Raw genomic sequence first — 22,379 nt, 5'->3', positions numbered from 1 at the left:
AGACAGATTTCATGGTGATGTATTTGTGTAAAGATTCAGGTATCTTCTATGGTTTTCTTTGTTAATGAGTGTTCACATTGAAATTTGGTCATGATCTGTTTCTTATGTAGAAGTGTTTGGTGGTTTGTGTTTTTAATAAAATTGGAAGCATCTTTAATGAAGACCATGTCATGTGCTTTTTTGTTTCCACCACACTTCAGAGTATATGCAGTAAAAATGTAATAAATTGGTCTTAAATCTAGTCTGTGGTACTCTAGTAGAAATTTACAGGGCCTCCAAAATATGATAGTATTTCTATAATCTTTCCTTGGCAATTAGTTTATTTTTAACATATCATCTTTCTCATTAAACCTAAACTGCGGTGATCTTTCTCAGAGTATTTTTGTTTTAAAATTAAGTTAGTTGCCTCAGAAATAATCTTCTGATAAAGGGTAAAACTTTTTTTAAAATGTATACTTAATTTAATGGATACACTAATACTGACCTTGTAATTCAACAGTATTCACAATAGAGCATGATATTTCTTAAGAGAGTTGAGTTTTAGAAGTATTAAAGAATGAATTTATTAGGATTCTGGGAGATAGAGCAGTTTCCATAAAAGATACAGTTTTTGTTTCCTATTTATAATTAGAGAGTGTTTTCTTGTAAAATGTCACATTTAAAAAATCAAGAAATAGAAACAGACATAACTTTTAATTTAGTTTATCAGAAAAAAGAATTTAAAATGTACATATGATTTGTATTAGAAACAAAAATAACAGAACGTGAAATAGTATCATAAATCATGATACATGAATATGATTTGAGAAATTATATAATCCAGCCCTCTATTTTACCAATAGGAAACTGTAAAAATAAGTGACATATCTGACATTATGTAATGAATTAACAGTAGAGCTATAAGCTAGAACTCAAATGGAGTTATCTTTCAGGCAACAACTGTTCACTGGTTATTTATTATAGCATGTACTGTTTTGGGTGCTATTCATGGACCTGAAAAGCTGTTTCAGGTCAAACACACCAGGTTGATTTAAAAGTCAAAGTTTTATTACAGGTCACTGATAAAATAAAATTATATTAAATTTTTAAAAAGTCAAAGTTTTAAAAAATTTTATTCAAAGACTTTCTTTTAGAAAGAAGTATCTGTGCTACTCCTGTTGTGGGTATTATATTGGGTTATTTATACTTTTCATTGAGGGATTCTGTTTTTTAAATTTTTTTCAATTATTTTCTGCTGTTATTTTGAAATGATAGAAATTTACCAGATAATAAGTGCAACCCAGAACATAGATCTTCTTGGAGCCCAGATCAAAAGATGTACAGCAAAGGTTATCATTCTTTTATATTATTCCTCTGGGTTATGAAAAGAATTTGAGATTTGTTTGCTGAGGAAAGTCTGTTTATGTCTTTTTTTTTTTTTTTTTAATGGGGAGGGCATTTTAAGTATTTAAATTAATTTATTTGACAGAGAGAGAGAGAAAGAGCGAGCACAAGCAGGGGTATTTATGACAGGCAGAGGGAGAAGCAGGCTCCCCATTGATCTGGGAGCCTGATGTACTGATGTGGGGCTCAACCCCAGGTCCCCATGATTATGACCTGAGCCAAAGGCAGACACTTACTGACTGAGCCACCCAGGCCCCCCTGTTTATGTCTTTGAAATAAATTTTGCTCTTCCAAATATGGTCACTCAATAGAGGTTAAAATTTTAGAAAACCCTCATGGTATTTTTCTCTTAGGATGTGAGATGCACTATAACAAATAAATGGCATAGGGAAAAAAGTGTTTTTATCCCTTTCAGGTTCAGGAATAGCACTTAGGATTTTTGCCCATTAGTTATTATACTTGGTAGTATTTATAGCAGGAGAGGTGACTGGGCTGTAGGATTGTGGAACAGTTTTTGCATGTGGTATTTGTATTGTCGTTTGCAGGGAAAGTAGATCTCATGGGATAGTAGTTATTTCTGTGTTTCTGCTAAGCTAGTTGTATGACTTTAGAAAATTCACCAAACCTTATTCAACCTTTGTATTTGTAAATGAAGAGTTTGGTCTACAATGAAGGCTGAAGACCTTCAGTCTGAGTATAAGCTTTTAGTTTGGTATAGGGAAAATATTCTGGTAAAAGAAATGCCTTAAGCAGATGTTTAGGTAACTATGCAGGCTTCAGTGGGGAATTTGATTAAATATGTTACTTTGAGCTTTGTAACAAAATATTTTTTAGCATCTTTATTTATTCTTAGCTGCAGTAGGTCTTTTGAGTTTTCTCAGTGGGAAATACCTTAAAAGAAAAGTGTCTTCTCAAGCCAACTTGCAAATAAGTTGAGATAAAAATTAGCTACTGCAGTAAGATATTTGTATCATTACCCAGACAACTGCAAATTTTATTTATCCACAAAAATCCTGGTAAAGATTGAATTATAGGAGAATGGTTCTATTAGCATATTTTCATATATAGGTTTTCATTTATTGAATATGTTTTGTATTTCTTTTTAACCAAGCTGTTTATACTGAAAATTAAGGGGAGGTATTTGAAAGAGATGAATGATTGAAAGTTGAAGATGACCATGAATGATACTATTAGTTCTGAAAGTGGTTTACTTGGCATTTTCCTTTCAGCTGATTTCCTTTTTGATTTATTCTATTAGTAGCTTAAAAAAAATTAAGTAAGTTTTTCTTAAAAAATAATGTCTTTTAAAACTTTTCACTTTTGGTAAAGCTCTTTCATAGAAGGTCCCTTTATCACTGACTTCTCATGTGATGTATGTTTCCATCCCTGTGTCCCTACAGGGGTACACCACTGTGCTTATTCCTGTAGCTCAATCAGAGGGCTGTGTTGATGCCCTGAGCCCAAGGGCCTGTGCACTAGTATTGTGTGTCAGGAGGACAAAAGGGATGGCGCCAACCATCCTGCTCTGTGCGCCAGTAACTAGAATTAATTACAAACCAATCGAATCCGTTGCAGCCAATTGGTAAACTAATTGGTAATTTTAGCTGTATATCTATATGTAGTTATCTGAATGCCTATAACATTACTTTCAGAGCCACTTTTGTTCTGTTTCATCCTGCTTGACAAAATGGCCTTCATAGCTGTAGGGAGAAAGATGTGCATCAGTGACTAAGAGTCTGCTCCAGCTGCTTGTCTTGTTTGTATTCCCTTGTTCATAAAACATGACTCGGATTACAGTTGCATGGTACCATTCTGATCATTTCTGATAACATTGTGCTCAACATTCCTTAAAATAGGTTGTTTAAGCCACCAAATGTACTTTCTCTGTGCCAACTAGTATCAGAAGTATAGCTGCTTCTATTCTTAATCGTTAGAAGGTTTTTCTTCCTTCTCTTTTTCTTTGTCCTTTCCCTTTTTTTTAGCAAAAAGGGAAAGCAATAAAATCCTGAAATAAATTATTCTGAATAATATCTTCCTGTGCCTAATGTAGGTGATTTAAATTGAATTTAATTGAATTTGTATTATATTTGTAGAATCGAGAAGAGGAAGTCAAGTAAATTTTTTTAATTTTTCCTTTTCCGGATTGTAGAAGACTTTTTATTACTAGTGATTTGGCATGAAGGATTACCTTTGAAAGGAAATAAACAATACTTCTTTGTTCAGAAGAGTATTTTAAGTTAGAATATAACTTTTATGACTAAAGTGAAGTTGGTACTATATTTCATTTGTGACTAATTTGGCATACATTTATTATTAGTTTTGGGTCTGATTTCTGAAGTATATCTATAATTTAAAAAACATTTTTAAGTGAGAAGTGTTTTTGAGATTTTGAGTTCCACTGAAACTAGAAGGTGTCTAAGACTTACTTATGGAAAAATGATGTATTTATTAACCAAATAATCATTTTTTTAGTTGGTTGGTATTTTTTGATGATTATCTTGGGAGTATGGAAAGTTGTCTTTTATACTAAAATGAGACTGCATGTCTTTATAGTAAGGTGTGAATGGTATGATAAAATAAATACACTTTAAAGTTCTTTGTCTTATACATTTAAATGACAGCTTTAACCAGTTAACCACTGTCTGCACACATATTTACATTTGAGATAAGTTCTTTCTGAGCAATGAAATAGATCTCAGTGGTCTATGCTTTTACAATCTTTTCTTATATAAATTTTCATTGCCATTGATATGCAAGACTAGTGCCCAGAAAAAAACATCTTTGCCAGATGTGTAGAAAGTAGTGTCACAGTAATGTAACTTGGATTATCTAAAGAAGAAAATTAGATTTCCCTGCTGTAACAGTCACTGACATTTGCTCTTGCTGCTTATGTTCAGTATTGTACTTGAGGTTCTAACCAGGGAAATTAGACAAGATACAGAAATAGAAAGCATCCAGATGGAAAAAAAGAAGTAAAACTATATTTGCAGGTGACATGGGTCTACATCTAGAAAACCCTAAAGAATCTATGAACATATATAAACTATTGGAACTAATAAACTCAGCAAGGTTGCAACATACAAAATCAGTAGACAAAAAAATCAATTGTGTTTCCATCTGTCAGTAATGGACAATCAAAAAATGAAGTTAAGAAAGCAGTCGAATTAAGTTAAGTTTCATCGGAAAGAAAAAAAACATTAAGGAGTAAATTTAACAAAAGAAGTTCAAGACTTGTACACTAAAAACTAAAAAACATCATTAGAAGAAATTAAGGAAGACCTAAATAAAGAGGAAGACATCTGAACTTACAGATTGGAAGAGTTAAGATGGCAATGCTCTAAAAGCCACATACAAAAAGCCCACAGCAAATGTTCTTAATGGGGAAAAACTGAGCATTTCTTCTAAGGTCAGGAACATGACAGGAATGTTCACTATCACCACTGCTGTTTAACATAGTACTAGAAGTCTTAGCCTCAGCAATCAGACAACAACAACAACAAAAAAGACATCCAAATTGGCAAAGAAGAAGTCAAAGTCTCTCACTTGCTGTAGATGACATGATACTCCATGGAAAACTCAAAAGACTTAACCCCCAAATTTCTAGAACTCATACAGGAATTCAGCTAAGTGGCAGGATATAAAATCAATGCAGAGAAATTTCTATATACTAACAATGAGACAGAAGAAAGAGAAATCAAAGAGTAGATCCTGTTTATAATTGCACCCAAAACCATAACATATCTAGGAATGAACCTAACCAGAGTGCTGAAGGATCTGTACTCAGGAAATTACAGAACACTCATGAAAGAAATTGAGGAAGGCACAAAGAAGTGGAAACATTTTCCATGCTCATGGATTGGAAGAACAAATATTGTTAAACTGGAGCAATTTACATTTTAAGCAGTTACACTTAAATTCAAAGTGTAACTATCAAAATACTATCTATCTATACTAACTATCAAAATACTATCAACTCTTTTCACAGAGCTGGAAAGAATAATCCTAAAATTTGTATGGACCAGAAAAGACCCCAAATAGCCAAAGGAATGTTGAAAAAGAAAACCAAAACTGGTGGCATCACAATTCCAGACTTAAGTTGTATTACAAAGCTGTAAACATCAAGATGGTATGGTACTGGTGTAAAAACAGATGCATAGATCAATGGAACAGAACAGAGAACCCAGAAATGGACCCTCAACTCTTATGATCAGCTAATTTTTGACAAAGTCAGAAAGCCAATGGACAAAAGACAGTCTTTTAACAAACAGAAAGAATGTCCAGTGGATAGGGGCGCCTGGGTGGCTCAGTGGTTAAGCCGCTGCCTTCGGCTCGGGTCATGATCCTAGGGTCCTGGGATGGAGCCCCGCATCGGGCTCTCTGCTCGGCAGGGAGCCTGCTTCCTCCTCTCTCTCTCTCTGCCTGCCTCTCTGCCTACTTACGATCTCTGTCTGTCAAATAAATAAATAAAATCTTAAAAAAAAAAAAAAAAAGAATATCCAGTGGATAAAAGACAGTCCCTTTGATACTTGCAGAAGAATGAAACTGGACCATTTCATTACACCATACATGAAAATAGACTCAAAATGGATGAAAGACCTCAATGTGAGACAGGAATCCATCAAAATCCTACAGGAGAATGCAGGCAGCAACCTCTTTGACCTTGGCCACAGCAACTTCTTGTTAGATTAAGTGTCTAAAGGCAAGGGAAAAAAAGGCAAAAATGAACTTTTGGGACTTCATCTAAATAGGAAACTTTTGCACAGCAAAGGAAACAGTCGACAAAACCAAAACACAACCAACGGAACGGGATGAAAATATTTGCAAATAATCTATCAGATAAAGGGCTAGTATCCAAAATTTATAAAGAACTTACCAAACACCCAAAAAACAAATAATCCAATCAAGAAATGGGCAGAAGACATGAATAGGCATTTCTCTAAGGAAGACATACAAGTGGTCAATAGATGCATGATAAAGTTCTCACTATCACTCGGCATCAGGAAAATACAAATCAAAACCACAATGAGGTATCACCTCACACCAGTCAGAATGGCTAAAATTAACAAGTCAGGAATATCAAATGTTGGTGAGGTTGCAAACCCTTGCAAGCTGGTATTGCTACTCTGGGAAACAGTGTGGAGGTTCAAAAAGTTAAAAATAGTGCTGCCCTATGCCCTATGCATTCCTGGGTCCTTACCCTAAAGATGCAAATGTAGTAATCCGAAGGGGCACTTGGATACCAATGTTTATAGCAGCAATGTCCACAATAGCCAAACTATGGAAAGAACTCAGATGTCAGTGAGCAGATGAATGGATAAAGAGAATGTATATATATATACATATATATGTATACACACACATACACACACACACACACACACACACACAATGGAATACTACTCAACCATCAACAAAATGAAGTCATGACATTTGCAACAACATGGATGCAACTAGAAGGTATTATGCTACATGAAATAAGTCAATGAGAGAAAGAATTATCCTGTGATCTCAGTCATATGTGGAATTTAAGAGACAAAACAGAGGATCATATGGGAAGAGAGCTAAAAATAAAATAAGATAAAACCAGAGAGGGAGAGAAACCATAAGAGACTCTTAATCAGAGGAAACAAACTGAGGGTTGCTAGAGGGGAGGGTCCCAGGGGGATGGGGTTACTGGGTGATAGACATTAAGGAGGGTATGTGATGTAATGAGTACTCATTTTATATAGGGCTGATAAATCACTGACCTCCACCTCTGAAGCCAATAATACATTGTATGTTAATTAATTGTATTTAAATTAAGAAAATAAAATGGCAGTGCTCCTTGAAGTGATATGCAGATTCAGTGTAATCTCTCCCAAAATTCTAGTCTCCTTTTTTGCAGAAGTGGACAAGCTGATCCTAAAATTTGCATGGAAATGCAAGGGACACAAAATAGCCAAAACATTCTGGAAAAAGAACAAAGTTGGAGGGCCCATATTCCCTAAATTCAAAACTCACTACAAAGCAACAGTAAACAAAATAGCATGGTGCTGGAATAAGGATAGACATAGATCAGTGGAAAAGAACTGAGAGCCTGGAAATAAGTCCACACATCTGTGAATGTTGAAATTTTTAAAAAGATTTATTTATTTATTTTAAAGAGAGAACGAGTGCATGAGTGAGGTGAGGGACAGAGAGAGGGGGAGGCTTAACTGATTGAGCCACCCAGGTGACTCTGTAATCATTGATTTTTGACAAGGGTGGCAAGACCATTGAATGGAGAAAGAATAGTCTTGAGAAAATGGTGCTGGGACCAACTAGATATCCACACACAAGGAATGAATTTGAATCCCTTCCTCATTCCAAATATAAAAAAAAACTGACCTAGATTAAAGACCTAAATATAAAAGCTGAAACTATGAAATTCTTTGGAAAAAAAAAAAAACAACAGGTGTAATCTTTGTGACTTTTGACTTGGCAATAGTTTCTTAGATATGCTACCCAAATGCAAGTAACCAAAGGAAAAAAACAGATATTAATATTAAAAACTTATATGTGTTATAGAACTCTTATCAAGTGATAGGACACGCCACAAAATGAGAGAAAATATTTTCAAGGCATGTATTTGACAAGAGTCTGATACCCAGAATATATAAAGAACTCTTGCAGCTCAAAAATACAGAGGACAAATAACCTAGGTTAAAAATGGTCAGGGAATCTGGGTGGCTCAGTTGGTTCAATGTCTGACTCCTAATTTCAGCTCAGGTCATGATCTCATGGTTGTGAGATTAAGCCCTGCATTGGGCTCTGCTCTGGTTTGGGAGCCTGCTTAAGAGGCTCTCTCTTCCTCTCCCTCTGTCCCTCCCCATCCCACTCTCTAAAAAAAGGGGGGGGGCGGTGCAAATGATTTGAATAGGTGTTTCTTCAGAGAAGGTATGCTGTGTCCAGAAAGCACATGAAAATATGCTCAACAATTTTAGTCCTCCGGGAAATGCAGATTAAAAGCACAGTAGTACCACTTAACACTCATTAGGATGACTAGACTCAATAAGTTGGAAAATAGCAAGTACTCTAGGATGTGAATCATTGAGACCCTCATACAGACTTACCTTGGACATCCTGCAGGTTCAGTTCCAAACCACTGTGATAAAGTAAATACCACAGTAAAGTGAGTCAAATGAATTCTTTGGTTTCCCAGTTCATATACGTGTTATGTTTATACCGTGGTCTAAGTGCAGTACCATCATATCTAAGGAAGCAATGTGTTTGCCTTAAATAAAAATATTTTATTGCTAAAAATTGCTAACAGTCATCTGAGGTTTTAATGAGTTGTAATCACTGATTATAGATCGCCATAACAAATATAACAGCAATGAGAAAGTATGAAAATATTTTAAGAATTACCAAAATGTAACACAGAGACATGAAATAAGCACTGTTAAAAAAGAAATGGCATAGGTAGACTTGTTCAGTGCAGGGTTGCCACAAACCTTTAATTTGTAAAAAACATGTTATCTCCTAACTGCCATAAGACAAAGCATAATAAAATGAGATGTGCCTGTGTATTGCTGATCAGAATGTAAAAATGGTGCAGTGTTGATGAAAAAGCTTTGGTAGTTCATGTTAAATTTAGAGTTACATATGATTTAGTAAATCCACCGCTAGGTAATATACCCATGAGAATTAGAAACATGTTCATAGAATGATTTGTACAAAAATGTTCATAGCAGCATTATTCATAATGGGCACAAAGTGGGAACAAGCCAAATTTCCATCAACTGATAAGTGAATAAACAAAATGTGTTTATTTATGCTATTATTTAGTCTAAAAGTTACTGAAGTACAGATACATGCTATCAGGTAGATGAACCTTGAAAACCTTAAGTAAAAAAATCCAGCCACAAGAGGCCATATTCTGTATGATTCTGTTTATCTGAAATGTCCGGAATTGGCCAATCCATAGAGACAGAAAGTAGATAAGTGGTTTCCAAGGGTTGGAGGGAGAGGAATATGGGAAATGACTATTCATCAGTACTGGATCTCTTTTTGCGATGATGACAGTATTCTGGAGTTAGTTATACAACTCTGTGCATATACTAAAAATGACCAGATTGTATAATTTTAAATGGTAGATTTTATGGTGTATGAGTTATATCTTAAAAAAATGTTATATCTTGAGCAAAAAAAGTCAGTATTACACAAACTTTTCTAGAACATAGAAAAAGAGAACTCTTTTCAGCATAACCTTGATAGCCAATGCTTTTTCTTTTTTTAAAGATTTTTAATTTATTTATTTTGACAGAAAGAGATCACAAGTAGAGAGAGAGGCAGGCAGAGGGTGGGGGGAAGCAGGCTACCCGCTGAGCAGGGAGCCCGATGTGGGGCTCAATCCCAGGACTCTGGGATCATGACCTGAGCTGAAGGCAGAGGCTTTAACCCACTGAGCCACCCAGGCGTCCCGATAACCAAAGCTTTTATGAGAAAGAAAAGTACAGACCACTTAGCAGTACAGATGCACAAATACTAAAACAAATATTGATATATTAAATCTGGTGATTCAAATATCTAAAAACAGATGACAGTCAAATTAGGTTCATTCTGGTACTGCAATGTTGGTTTTAATCTTTCAGTATGAAAGTAATATTGCCAAATTAGATGATAAAGATGAAAAATCATATGATTGTCCAATAGATCTAGGAAAAGTATTTGACAAAATTCAGCACCTATTCATGATAAAAATAGCAAACTGAGAATAAAAGAGAACATCCTTACTGAAAGAAACTTCCAAAAAACCTATGTAAACATCATACTTACTGGTGAAATGTTGAGAACTTTCCTTCTAAAATTGGAAATCAGGCAGAGTCAGCTTTCTTTATTTCTAGTTAACATTGACTAACGTAATATAATAAAAATAATTAATTTTAAAAAGAGGGGCAAAAAAGGAATCTAGCCAACACAGGAAGATAAGAATAATATATAAAATATATAAGGCTTGGAGAGAAAGAAATAAATAAGTTATTATTCACAGTTGACATATTTACATTTACATATTTAGAAAATCTAGAAGAATCTAAAGAGAAATTATCAGATGTATTGAGTTATTTAAAGTTGCTAGATACAAGTTCAAAATATAACAATCAATAGTAACAGAAAATTAAAAAATATTTAAAGCAACTACCACTTATTCCTAGGGCTAAAGCTAATAAAAGATTTGCAAAACTTTTAGACAGAAAACTGATACATTTTGAGAGACATTGAATGAAATGCAAATGTATATATATAGGTATATGTGAATTTGTTCATACAATAGAAAAGACAGTATTATAAAAATGTCAGTTTTCTTCTAGTTGATCTATAGAATCAATAGTATTACAAATAAAATTCTACCTTTTTCCCTGGGAAATTGAGAAACTGTGAATTTTTATGGAAATGCAAAGGGCTGGCATTAACCCAGGCTACCCTGCAGTCAAAGATATGTTGGAGGATTTACTCTGCTGGGTTTTGAGTTTTATTTTATTATCTTATTTATTTATTTATTTATTTATTTAAGTTTGAGAAGTTCTTGTACATTTTTAGATACTGGCCCTTTATCTGATATGTCATTTGCAAATAGTTCTCCCATTCTGTTGGTTGTCTTTGGTTTTGTCAACTGTTTCCTTTGCTCTGCAAAAACTTTTTATCTTGATGAAGTCTCAATAGTTCATTTTTGCCTTTTTTCCCCTTGTCTTTGGGGACTTGTCTGGCAAGAAGTTGCTGTGTCTGAGGACAAAAAGGTTGCTGCCTGTGTTTTTTAGGATTTTGATGGATTCCTGTCTCGCATTTAGGTCTTTCGTCCATTTTGAGTTTGTTTGCTTGTTTGTTTATTTATTACATGTAGGATTTTTTTCCCCCCAAAATTTTATTTATTTATTTGACAGAGAAGCACAAGCAGGGAGAGTGGAAGAGGGAGAAGCAGGCTCCCCGTTGAGCAGAGAGCCCGATGTGGGACTCTGTCCCAGGGCCCCCAAGATCATGACCTCAGCCAAAAGCAGTCACTTAACCAGCTGAGTTACCCAGGCACCCCATTTTTGAGTTTATTTTTGTGTATGGTGTAAGGCAGCAGTCTAATTTCATTCTTTTGCATGTGACTGTCCAGTTTTTCCAGCACCATTTGTTGAAGAGACTGTCTTTTCTCCATTGGACAGTCTTTCCTACTTTGTCTAAAATTAGTTGATCATAGAGTGGAGGGTCCATTTCTGGGTTTTCTATTCTGTTCCACTGATCTATGTGTCTTTCTTTGTGCCAGTACTGTACTGTTTTGATGATTCCAGCTTTGTAATATAGCTTGAAGTCTGGAATTGTGTTACATTTTGCTTTACTTTTCTTTTTCAGAATAGCTTTGGCTATTCAGGGTTGTTTTTGTTCCATGCAAATCTTAGGATTGTTTATTCTAGCTCTGTGAAAAATGCTGGTGGTATTTTGATTGGGTTTGCATTGCATGTGTAGGTCTCTCTGGGTAGCTTAGACATTTCAGCAATATTTGTTCTTAGAATCCATGAACATGGAATATATATAATATGTAAATGTAAAACTGAAAATTAAAAAAGACTTAAAAAAAGAATTGATAAAATAAGAAAATAGCTGGGGCGCCTGGGTGGCTCAGTGGGTTAGGCCGCTGCCTTCGGCTCAGGTCATGATCTCAGGGTCCTGGGATCGAGTCCCACATCGGGCTCTCTGCTCGGCGGGGAGCCTGCTTCCCTCTCTCTCTCTCTCTCTCTCTGGCTGCCTCTCCGTCTACTTGTGATTTCTCTCTGTCAAATTAATAAATAAAATCTTAAAAAAAAAAATAAGAAAATAGCTGAAAAGGAAAAAAATATAAAACTGAAAGACTATAGAATAATACGAATGCTATATACTGTTTTCCCCCAGAGCTGGAGTTTTGCAGCTCTCTATGATCAGTTAACATGGGATTGGCTGGATGTTTCTGCTGGTATTCTGGGGAAGGGGCCTATTGCGCTGATTCTCAGGTATCATTGCCCTGGCAGAATTGTATCCTCCTTTACCAGTGGTCTGGGCTCAGTGTAAGTGGCCTGTGGTTGTCATATGTGGCTGTTTTGCTGCCTGAAGCCTTTCAGCAGTAATGGGGGGAATGAAAATGGTGGCACACTGATCTCTAACCCCAAAGCTGAAAGTTTGAGCACCCCCCCTACTCCTCAGTGAGTCCTCACAGAAAAGCAGTCAATCATTCTTGTCTCCCTGGTTTCCATCCACACTCTGTTCACCCAGCCTATGACTGAGCGTTTTTATCTCAGGCATGTGACCCCAAACCCATTTGGGAGTCTCCAAACTTTATGGACTCCTCAGGCGTGCACCTGCACCGTTCTTCCCAGGAGAGGTAGGGGATTCTCCCTGTGGGTCTACCTCTTAATGGACCCCTGCTTGGAGAGCACTTGCCCAACATCAGAGTAGTTCATGATTTATGGCAACACTGAGCAGAAAGCTGGTACTCGGACTCACTGTTTTTAGCTGGCTTCCCCACTCCAATGCTTGGGATCTCTGCCCCCATTCTTTTGGTGACCCCTGGGGATCTTGAGGCCATGCTGTTCCACCTGGGATTCTGCCCTGCTTCACCACCTGAGCACGTTTTAGGCAGACTTCTAAAAGTTCTGATTTTGAACTCTCCTGCTTGTAACACTTTCTGGTACCTGGCTTGTAGAGGCTCCCTCCCCACCGTGGTTTGTCTTTTGATATATCACCCCTCATTCACTTCTTTGCACCTTCTGCCTTGTGAAAGATGGTTGCTGTTCTATTGTAGAACTGCAGGAATTCTTTTCTCACGTCTCTGGTTGACTTCACAGGTGTTGAGAATCATTTGGTAATTCCCTAGCTAAATTCCAGGGACCAGAGGAAATTAGGGTCCTTTACATATCTGCCATACTAACTCCTCTGGGAGAGAGAATCTTAAGCAGGCTCCACATCCAGTGCCATGCCTGTCCTGGGGCTTGGTCTTACAACCCTGCGATCATGACCTGAGCTGAAATTAAGAGTGGGACGATTAACTGACTGAGCCACCCAGGCACCCCTTGAGTTTTATTTTAGAACTACAGCAGGGTAACTTAGTTTGGTATTGTTACAAGAATAAACAGACCAATATAACAGAGGAGAGACTCCAGAAAAAGACCCATGCTCTGAATGGCAGTGTTGGAGAATATCTTCCTGACCTATGGTAGGAAAATAATTTCTTAAAAATAACACAAATAGGGTGCTTGAGTGGCTCAGTGGGTTAAGCCTCTGCCTTCAGCTCAGGTCATGATCTCAGGGTCCTGGGATCGAGTCCCGTATCAGGTTCTCTGCTCAGCATGGAGCCTCCTTCCTCGTCTCTCTCTGCCTGCCTCTCTGCTTACTTAAAATCTCTGTGTGTCAAATAAATAAATAAAATCTTTAAAAAAAATGACACAAATAGTACCAGTCTTAGAAGAGTCAGAAGTTAGACTACCTCAATATTAAGAATTTATGTTCATCAAAAGATTCTATTCCATTATGAGGGTGGAAAGGCAAATATATGTGGTTAACATATATAACCAAAAAAGGGCTCATATCCAAAAGATGTAAGGAACTCCCTCCTATCAAAAAGAAAAAGTCAGGAGTGTTTAATAGGTGCTTGGGCTAGAGTCTTGAATAGGCACTTCACAAAATGAGAATGGCTAATAGCATGTGAAAAAGGGCTGAAAATCATTTATAATCATCATATTAAAACAAAAGCAAAACCATTACACAGCCATCAACCAGAATGGCTCAGGTTAAAAATAAAGAAAACCCCAAATGGATAATACCAAGTGTAGTCGAAGGTGTGGAGTAAGAGCTCATATACACTGCTGGTGGGGAGTGGCAAAGAGTTTGATGTTATACACTAGAGTAGAACATATGCTCATCTTGTGACTCAGTATTTCCTCTCTTGGGCTTATTCTCAAAAGAAATGTATACATATGTGCAGAGGACATACATATAAATAAGAGCATATAATTTGGAAATCATTCCAATGTTCTTAAACTGTAGATTGGATAAATAAATACACATACAATAAAATACTCTTCAGCAGTGACCTTGGAGAATGACAGTAAATGAATTGCAGGTTCATTCTGCAATATGAATGAACCTAGTAAAAAAAAAAATACAAAAGAAGTGAAAAAATAATAAATATGATTTCATTTATATGAATTTCATAATCAGATGAAATCAAACTATTAGAAGTCAAAGCAGTGGTTGCCTTGGAGCAAGGATAGAGTAGTCATTAGGAGGGGACACCAGGTAACTTTTGGAGACCAGCATTGGTCTGGGTGGATGGATGCATGGGTCTTTGCTTTGAAATAATCTGTATATTTTATGCATTTTTCTGTTTATTAAACTTAATAATAAAAAAAGGTTTATTAAAAGAATGGTCTTCGGGGGGGTGGTTTGAGAAGGAATATCAGTACCGTCTATCGATCCTTAGATTATCAGCTTAGATTTACTAACTTCGTCCTGTATAGTGAGAATAAAAATAAGACCTAAAAAACTTAATCAGTAGGGTTTGCTACTTTCTTGATGAGGAGTATAATATAAAAATTATTAATTCCCAAGTCCGTCAGTTCTTAAAACTTTTCGGGCTCAGGAAGGAATTTAATTATTATTGTTTGTTTTAATTAGGAGGTGCTAATGATGCTGGATAACTACGTAAGGGATTTTAAAGCATTGATTGACTGGATTCAACTTCAGGAAAAGCTAGAGAAGACAGATGCACAAAGCAGGTAATGAACTCTTATCTTTATAGCAGCTAGCAGTTTCAAAAGCAGTAATTGAAACTGACAATAACCTTGACCTAAGTTTAACTTGAAACCTATAAACAATCTAAAAATTGGGAGCTGTATTTCTCCTTCAGTTCAGTAACAAATATTATTGGGTCCTTACTAGTGCAAGGTACTTTTATCCAGTATAGAGATTTAATTGCTGAATATGATGCATTTACTACTCCCATGTTTGTAGTCTAAGGGTGGGATAAAAATAGAACTTATTACCACAAAAAAACTATTGCAAGTGTTCAGGGCAAGACGGGGTCATCTCTCTTATAGAGGATAGATCAGGAAAGATTTCATGGAGGATAGGAAGAAGTGTTGGAAAGATGTGGTGGATTTTAACAAGTGGTTGGTCTTTTAGATGAAGAGAGCAAGTTCAGACAGCTGTTGAAGTGCAGAGCATGTGTGAAGTGAAAGTAATATAGGGAAATATATATATTTCTTCCCAATGTAGGGAAACATATACTACCTTAAGAAGAAATACATATGTGAGGAAGGCAGTAAGGAAAATTGATGATTTTTGATTAGGGTAGTCATGAGAGATCAAAGTTACTTTAGAAACATTCACTTTTTTCTTTTCAATATTTAAAAATAATATACATTTAAAAAATGTAATATTACATTACATATAGTGTCATATTAGTTTCAGGAGTAGAATTTAGTAAGATATCAGTTCCATATAATCCCCAATGCTCATCATAGTTGCCTTCCTCAATACCCATCACCCATTTAATTCATCCCCCTGCCCACCTTCTCTCTAGCAACCCTCAGTTTGTTCTTTATAGTTAAAAGTTTGTTTTATGGTTTGCCTCCCCCCCTGCCAAGGTTCATCTGATTTCAGAAACTTTTATTTGGAATCCCCACACAACACCTAAGTCCTATGCACCAGGCTCTGGGACTGTTGCGAAGAAGGAAACAAGCACAGTCCCTGTCCTCATGAAGTATATAGTGCATTTGCAGGAAAAATTAATGTTAAATACTTAACAGTGTACAAAGTGTCATGAAAATACAGTGTACTTTGGGGATATAAGGAAAAGCACCATCAACCAGTTTGCTGAATCCAGGAAGACTTACTCAAGGAGGTCGTATTTAAGTGAGACAGAAATATCATGTAGGAGTCGGCATGACAACGAAAGTAAAAGAGTAACCGCATGTAGAGGGAATGGTATATGTGATAACCTGGAAGTAGAAGAGAGCATAGTAAGTCAAGGAATTTTGAGTGTAGCAGGACTGAAATGGAGAGAACAAGGGGAGTAGTAGCATGAGTTGAGCCTAGAGAAGTAGGCTGGGACCAGATCATGTAGAGTTCTGTGGGCATCATAAAAACTTTAGACTTTATTTTGAACCATAAAATGTTTTTAAGTAAGGAAGTGACCTCAGATTTGTGATTTTAAAAGATCTTTCTGGCTGTAGTGTGGTAAGGTTGAGGTACAGCAGTTTAGTTTATAGATTATGGCTACTCAGACTGGAGTAGTAGCAATGGGGAGAGTTGAGAGATATTCCAAAGATTGATGATCAGCTAGACTTAGTATTATTTCGGATATGTGCAAAGGCAGATATTCACTTATCCTTATAAATGAGACCTGATCCCTTGTGGACTAGGCCAAGTCACATGAAGCTACTATAATACATTCTCTCCCAGAGAAGACAGGCCTAGGCTGCCTCTTTTGCTTGGATTTAACCGTGGTTCAATTTCTATAAGTGGAATCATCCAGTAAAGAACAGGTTTTGTGTCCTATCAGCACCATGGGGAAACCAGGGGAGTGAAGGAATCCCACGCAATAAATCCAGAAAGTCTTGATCCCCAGGAAACCAAATCCAGGGAAACCATGTTGTGTTGGTCCTTGTAACATTTTTGTTTCTCATAATGAAAAAAAAAATGCTTTTAAATCCCAGTGTAGTAATATACACTGTTATATCAGTTTCAGGTGTACAGAATAGTGGTTCAACAATTATATACATATACTCCATGCTCATCACAATAAGTGTACTCTTAATCCCCTTTGCCTGTTTCACGCATTCACTGCCCCTCCTCCCCTGCCCTGGCTCTAGCCATCTGTTTGTTCTCTATAGTTAAGAATCGGTTTTGGGGTTTGTCTCCCCCAACCTTTGTTTTGTTTCTTTTTCCCCCCCTTTTTTCTTTTCTTCTTTTTAGGTTCAAATGTAGAATTTAGTAATTCATCAGTTGCATACAACACCCAGTCCTCATTATATCAAGTGCCCTCCTTAATGCCCATCACCCAATTATCCCTTCCCCCTGTCTACTTCCCCTCCAGCAGCCCTCAGTTTGTATCCTAGAGTTTGGCATCTCTTATGGTTTGCCTTCCTCTCAGTTTTCATCTTTATTTTTCCTTCCCTTCCCCTATGTTCATCTGTTTTGTTTCTTAAATTCCACAGATGAATGAAACCATATGATGTTTGTCTTTCCCTGACTGACTTATCTCTCCTCTCGTAATAGCAAGTTTTGATACGGTTTTTACTTGCTTTACCTACAGTCCCTGGGTAGATCAGGCCTAGTCCACATTTGTACCAAGCAGTTTCACCCTTAACCTCTGAGAAGTGATTAAATTTAGGGGTGATACATTCCTTCATTGGGTTGAACCAAGTTAAGGGATCATCATGCTGATCAGAGATTGGTGGCTCTATTGTTCTTGTGAAGATAAGTAGAAGAAAGCAAGTTCAAAGAAAATGGAATAGATATACAAGGGGAATCAGGGATGAAGGAAATCATGTGGTCTTTGAGAGTTTAAGATTGTTGCTTTTATGCTTCTTTCCTCTTGGTCTAATCCTCATGATTCTTTATTCCAGTTTTTCCCCACCTTGGATGTCCTTGACCTTTTATATAGTTTATATCCTTAGAGTAAATCTTCAACTTCTTTTTCTTTTTCTTTCTTTCTTTCTTTCTTTTTTTTTTTTTTTTAAGATTTTACTTATTTATTTAACAGAGATCACAAGTAGGCAGAACGGCAGGCAGAGAGAGGGGGAAAGAGGCTCCCTGCCGAGCAGAGAGCCCGATGCAGGGCTCGATTCCAGTACCCCAGGACCATGACCCGAGCCGAAGGCAGAGGCCTAACCCACTGAGCCACCTAGGCACCCCTCTTTTACTTTTTACATTCAACTTGAGTTTCTGTTTCTTATGTCCAAAAGGGTCTACAAATATCACCACCAATGCATAAGAAATGAGCTGATTTTTTTTTTTTTTTTTTTTTTTTTTGCCTGCCTATAAACTACAGTCAGGTAGCAGTGGCTATGTTGAGGATAGTATTAAGAAAGATTCTGAGGCCAAGTCCAAGGTGAACGCTGTCCTGGTACCATGGTTCAGAAGTATACCTGAGATTTCTCTTTTTATCTTAACTGGTTATCAGCATATCTGCTCTTTGCTTTTTGAGGCAGCTCCTGGTTATAGAAAACAACCTTAAATTCCCTAAAGATGACATTATCCATCTTACTTTCTTAAATCATGCATCAAAATTCATTTGAGATTCAAATGTAAAAACTGCAGTTGTACATAGAGAAGAAAACAGATAAATATTTATATATTTTTATTGTGGGTAAGGACTTTATAAGACAAAGGCAGAAACCACAAAGGAAAATATTAATAGGCTTGATTTAATAGGAATAAAATTTGCCTTTCTGCATAAAAGATTAAACTTTAAGTAGTTGTGTTATCTCTGCCAAAGGATATGTAACCATAGTAGTAGTAGTAGTAGTAGTAGTAGTAGTAGTAATAGTAGTAATAGTACTAAATTAGAAAATGATGAAAATCCCAGTGGAAAAAATGACAAAAGTTACCAACATGCTAATCCCGAAGAAGAAATTTATTTTTTATTTTATATATTTTTAAAGATTTATTTATTTGAGAGAGAGGTTGAGCACAAGCAGGGTCAGGGCAGAAGGAAATTGAGAGCAGCAGATTCCCCACTGAGCATGGAGCCATCAGAAGGCTTGATCTCAGAACCCCAAGATTATGACCTGAGCCAAAATCAGGAGTCAGACACTTAAATGACTGAGTCACCCAGGCACCCTCCCAAAGAAGAAATTTAAATGGCTAGTAAAAAAAAAGATCAGCCTCACTAGTAATGATAATAAAAATATATGATTTTTTTAAAAACAAAAAAAAAATTTGCTAATGAATTTTTTAAAAAACACACCATTATTGTGGTTTTGATTTGTATTTCCCTGATGCCAAGTGATATGGAGCACTTTTTCATGTGTCTGTTGGCCATCTGGATGTGTTCTTTGCAGAAATGTCTGTTCATATCCTCTGCCCATTTCTTGATTGGATTATTTGTTCTTTGGGTGTTGAGTTTGCTAAGTTCTTTATAGATTTTGGACACTAGTCCTTTATCTGATATGTTGTTTGCAAATATCTTCTCCCATTCTGTCAAACTGAGGGTTGCTGGGGGGAGGGGGGTTGGGAGAAGGGAGGGTGGGGTTATGGACATTGGGGAGGGTATGTGCTTTGGTGAGTGCTGATTCACAGACCTGGACCCCTGGAGATAAAAATACATGTTTATAAAAAATAAAAAATTAAAAAAACACACACCATTATTGAAATTTTTATAAGAAAAACACCTCGTGACTTTAGAGATTCTCTGTCTCCCTTCCCCTCTGCCCGTCCCACCACTCATGCTCTCCCCCGCCAAATAACTAGATAAATCAATAAGAAAATATTTTAAAAAGTAAAAGAAAACTCCTCACAAGACCAAAACTCTAGCATAGGAGTAAGCGAACTCTTCCTATAAAGTGTCAGGTAGTAATTTTTTTACTTTGCAAGCAATGCCATCTCTTTCATAAGCCACTGAAATTTCTAAAACAAGATCCTAACTGTTGGCAATGTTCAAGGGAAATGGGCACTTTTCATCTAGTAGAGGTGTAATTTGTTAGAAGCTTTCTGAAAGGTGATTTGACAATTAATTTAGACTTTATTTGGATAATCTTTTATCTTAATTTCTTGTTTTCTAATGACAAATACCACTTTTTTTTTTTTTAGAGAGAGGTAGAGAAAGATAGAGGTTGGGGAGGAGCAGAGAGAGAGGGGGAGAGAGAATCTCAAGTAGGCTCAATGCCCAGCATGGAGCCTATGTAGGGCTTGATCTCACAACCCTGAGATCATGACCTGAACTGAAATCATGAGTCAAATAAACCAGCTGAGCCTTGCAGGTGCCCCATCAAATACTACTTTTTAATGTGAGAAAAAAATCACAACCACTAGATTGAATGGAAGGTAAGAGGGAAGGAGATTCTGGGGAGTTATGGAGGGTTGTGCTGAGGCCATTAGAAATACAGGAAACGCTACTAGAGGAAAACAGTTTATCTATTTATTTATGTATTTATTTATTTATTTTTAAGGATTTTATTTATTTGTTAGAAAGAGAGAAAGAGTGAGAGAAAGAGCACAAGCACGTACAGGGAGAAGCAGGCTCTCCGCTAAGCCAGGAACCTGATGTGGGACTCAATCCCAGGAACCTGGGATCATGACCTGAGGGAAGGCAGATGGTTAAACCGACTGAGCCACTCAAATATCCCTGGAAAACAGTCTAGTATAGCCTGTGCATCCTTTCAAAGTTCTGGGGCCAGTGAAGAAGTTAGCTTTTCCAGCGAAGAGCAAGGAAATGTTTAAGCTCCCACTCTAATGTAGAGGAAAGGGGACTTCATATTTTCTTGTGTATTCTTCATTTAACCCTCAAAACTGTTTTTCTGTCCTGTTCTGCAACTCAGTTTTCCAGGACAGCAGACACAAGTTGATTTTTATAAGTAGTCTGATTTAGTACAATTGTCTTTTTAATATGTTTTTAGCTGAGTATGTGGAGGCTTTTAAAACGTAAATAGTATATCTCATGTCTTTGTAAACCCATGGCTTTTTTAGAGAAATAGGGTTATGTTGCTGTACTGCAGTGTGTAGAAAATCCTGGAACATGCATCATCTGTGTGGTTTATTGGGTAATATGGTAAACTTTCTGGTGACTCTAGGGAAAATTTGTGACCTGGTTATGTTTTCACCCATTAACGACAAAGGGAAAATACTAGGTTTTTCTCTTTATTCTCTGTTAATTTAATGTCTTCTATAATTTGAATTGACAGACCAACTTCTTTGGCTTGGGAAGTAAAGAAGATGTCTCCAGGACGTCATGTGATTCCAAGTCCATCGACAGATAGAATAAGTGTAACATCAAATGCTCGAAGAAGCTTAAATTTTGGGTGAGATGAACTCAAAAAAACTGACTTGGATTACAGTTAATTATTATCTGTGGATAATACAGTATTATAAACTGATATTCCACTATAAAAAATCCATGTATATGTTTGTTATGTGTTTGAAATTTTTTGAATAAAAAAAAATCCAAGAGAATAAAATTTAGCTTTTAGGAAATATAATGTATTCAACTATAGTTAGGATCCAGAAATTAAAACCCATAAACATATGTCATGCTAAATGATTCATAACATGAATTAGCAATTTCTTTTACAGCAAAAGATCTAAATATATATCATAAGCTGTGTTACTGTCATGAAAATTGTATCTTTATGCATTGTAATCCCATCAATGCAGTTTTATAATTATTGTTTTATGTGGTTATATTTTAAATTAGATAGAAAAAAGTTATAAACAAAACATACTTTTATATATTTTTTGTATTTACCTGTGTAGTTACTTTTACTAGTGTTCTTTATATCTTCATGTAGATTCAAGTTATTGTCTAGTGTCCTCTCATTTTGGCCTGAAGGACTCCCTTCAGGATGTGTTGTTGGGCGGGTCTGCTACTGACAGTTTTTCTTGGTTTTTGTTTTTCTGAGAATATCTTAATTTGTCCTTCGGTTTTGGAAGGATAGTTTCATAGTACATAGAATTCTTGGTTGAAAGTCTTTTTCTTTTAGGACTTGTGAACATGTCTTATTACTTCCTTCTTAATTTTTAAAAGTTCTTTTTATTTTTTTAAAGATTTATTTATTTATTTGAGAGAGGGAGAGAGAGAATGAGCAGGAGGGGCAGAGGAAGAGAGAATCTCAAGCAGACTCCATGCTGAGTATGGATCCTTACTTGAGGCTCAGTCTCACAACCCTGAGATCATGACCTGAGCTGAAACTGAGTTGGATGCTTAACTGACTGTGTCACCCAGGAACCCCCTCTCACTTTCTTCTGACTCCCATGGTTTCTGATGAGAAAGCAACTGTTATTCTTATTAGGGATCCATTTTGAGA

General features: G+C 36.3%; 1 protein-coding gene across 4 annotated transcripts in view; it reads left to right on the top strand.

Moving 5' to 3' along the window:
- Positions 1–22,379, top strand: part of SCAPER (S-phase cyclin A associated protein in the ER) — a 521,195-nt gene that overhangs the window by 62,487 nt on the left and 436,329 nt on the right. For all 4 annotated transcript variants that reach the window (XM_059180289.1, XM_059180288.1, XM_059180286.1 and 1 more), the window contains 2 exons: positions 15,031–15,131; positions 21,261–21,377. In XM_059180289.1, coding sequence (XP_059036272.1) covers positions 15,031–15,131; positions 21,261–21,377 — 218 coding nt within the window. The remainder of the gene's footprint in view (positions 1–15,030; positions 15,132–21,260; positions 21,378–22,379) is intronic.

The sequence above is a fragment of the Mustela lutreola genome, chromosome 7 (assembly GCF_030435805.1).
Source record: "Mustela lutreola isolate mMusLut2 chromosome 7, mMusLut2.pri, whole genome shotgun sequence".
NCBI classification, from domain to species: Eukaryota; Metazoa; Chordata; class Mammalia; order Carnivora; family Mustelidae; genus Mustela; species Mustela lutreola.
The sequence above is the reverse complement of the archived record's forward strand: the minus strand, read 5'-3'. Positions and strand labels throughout refer to the sequence as shown.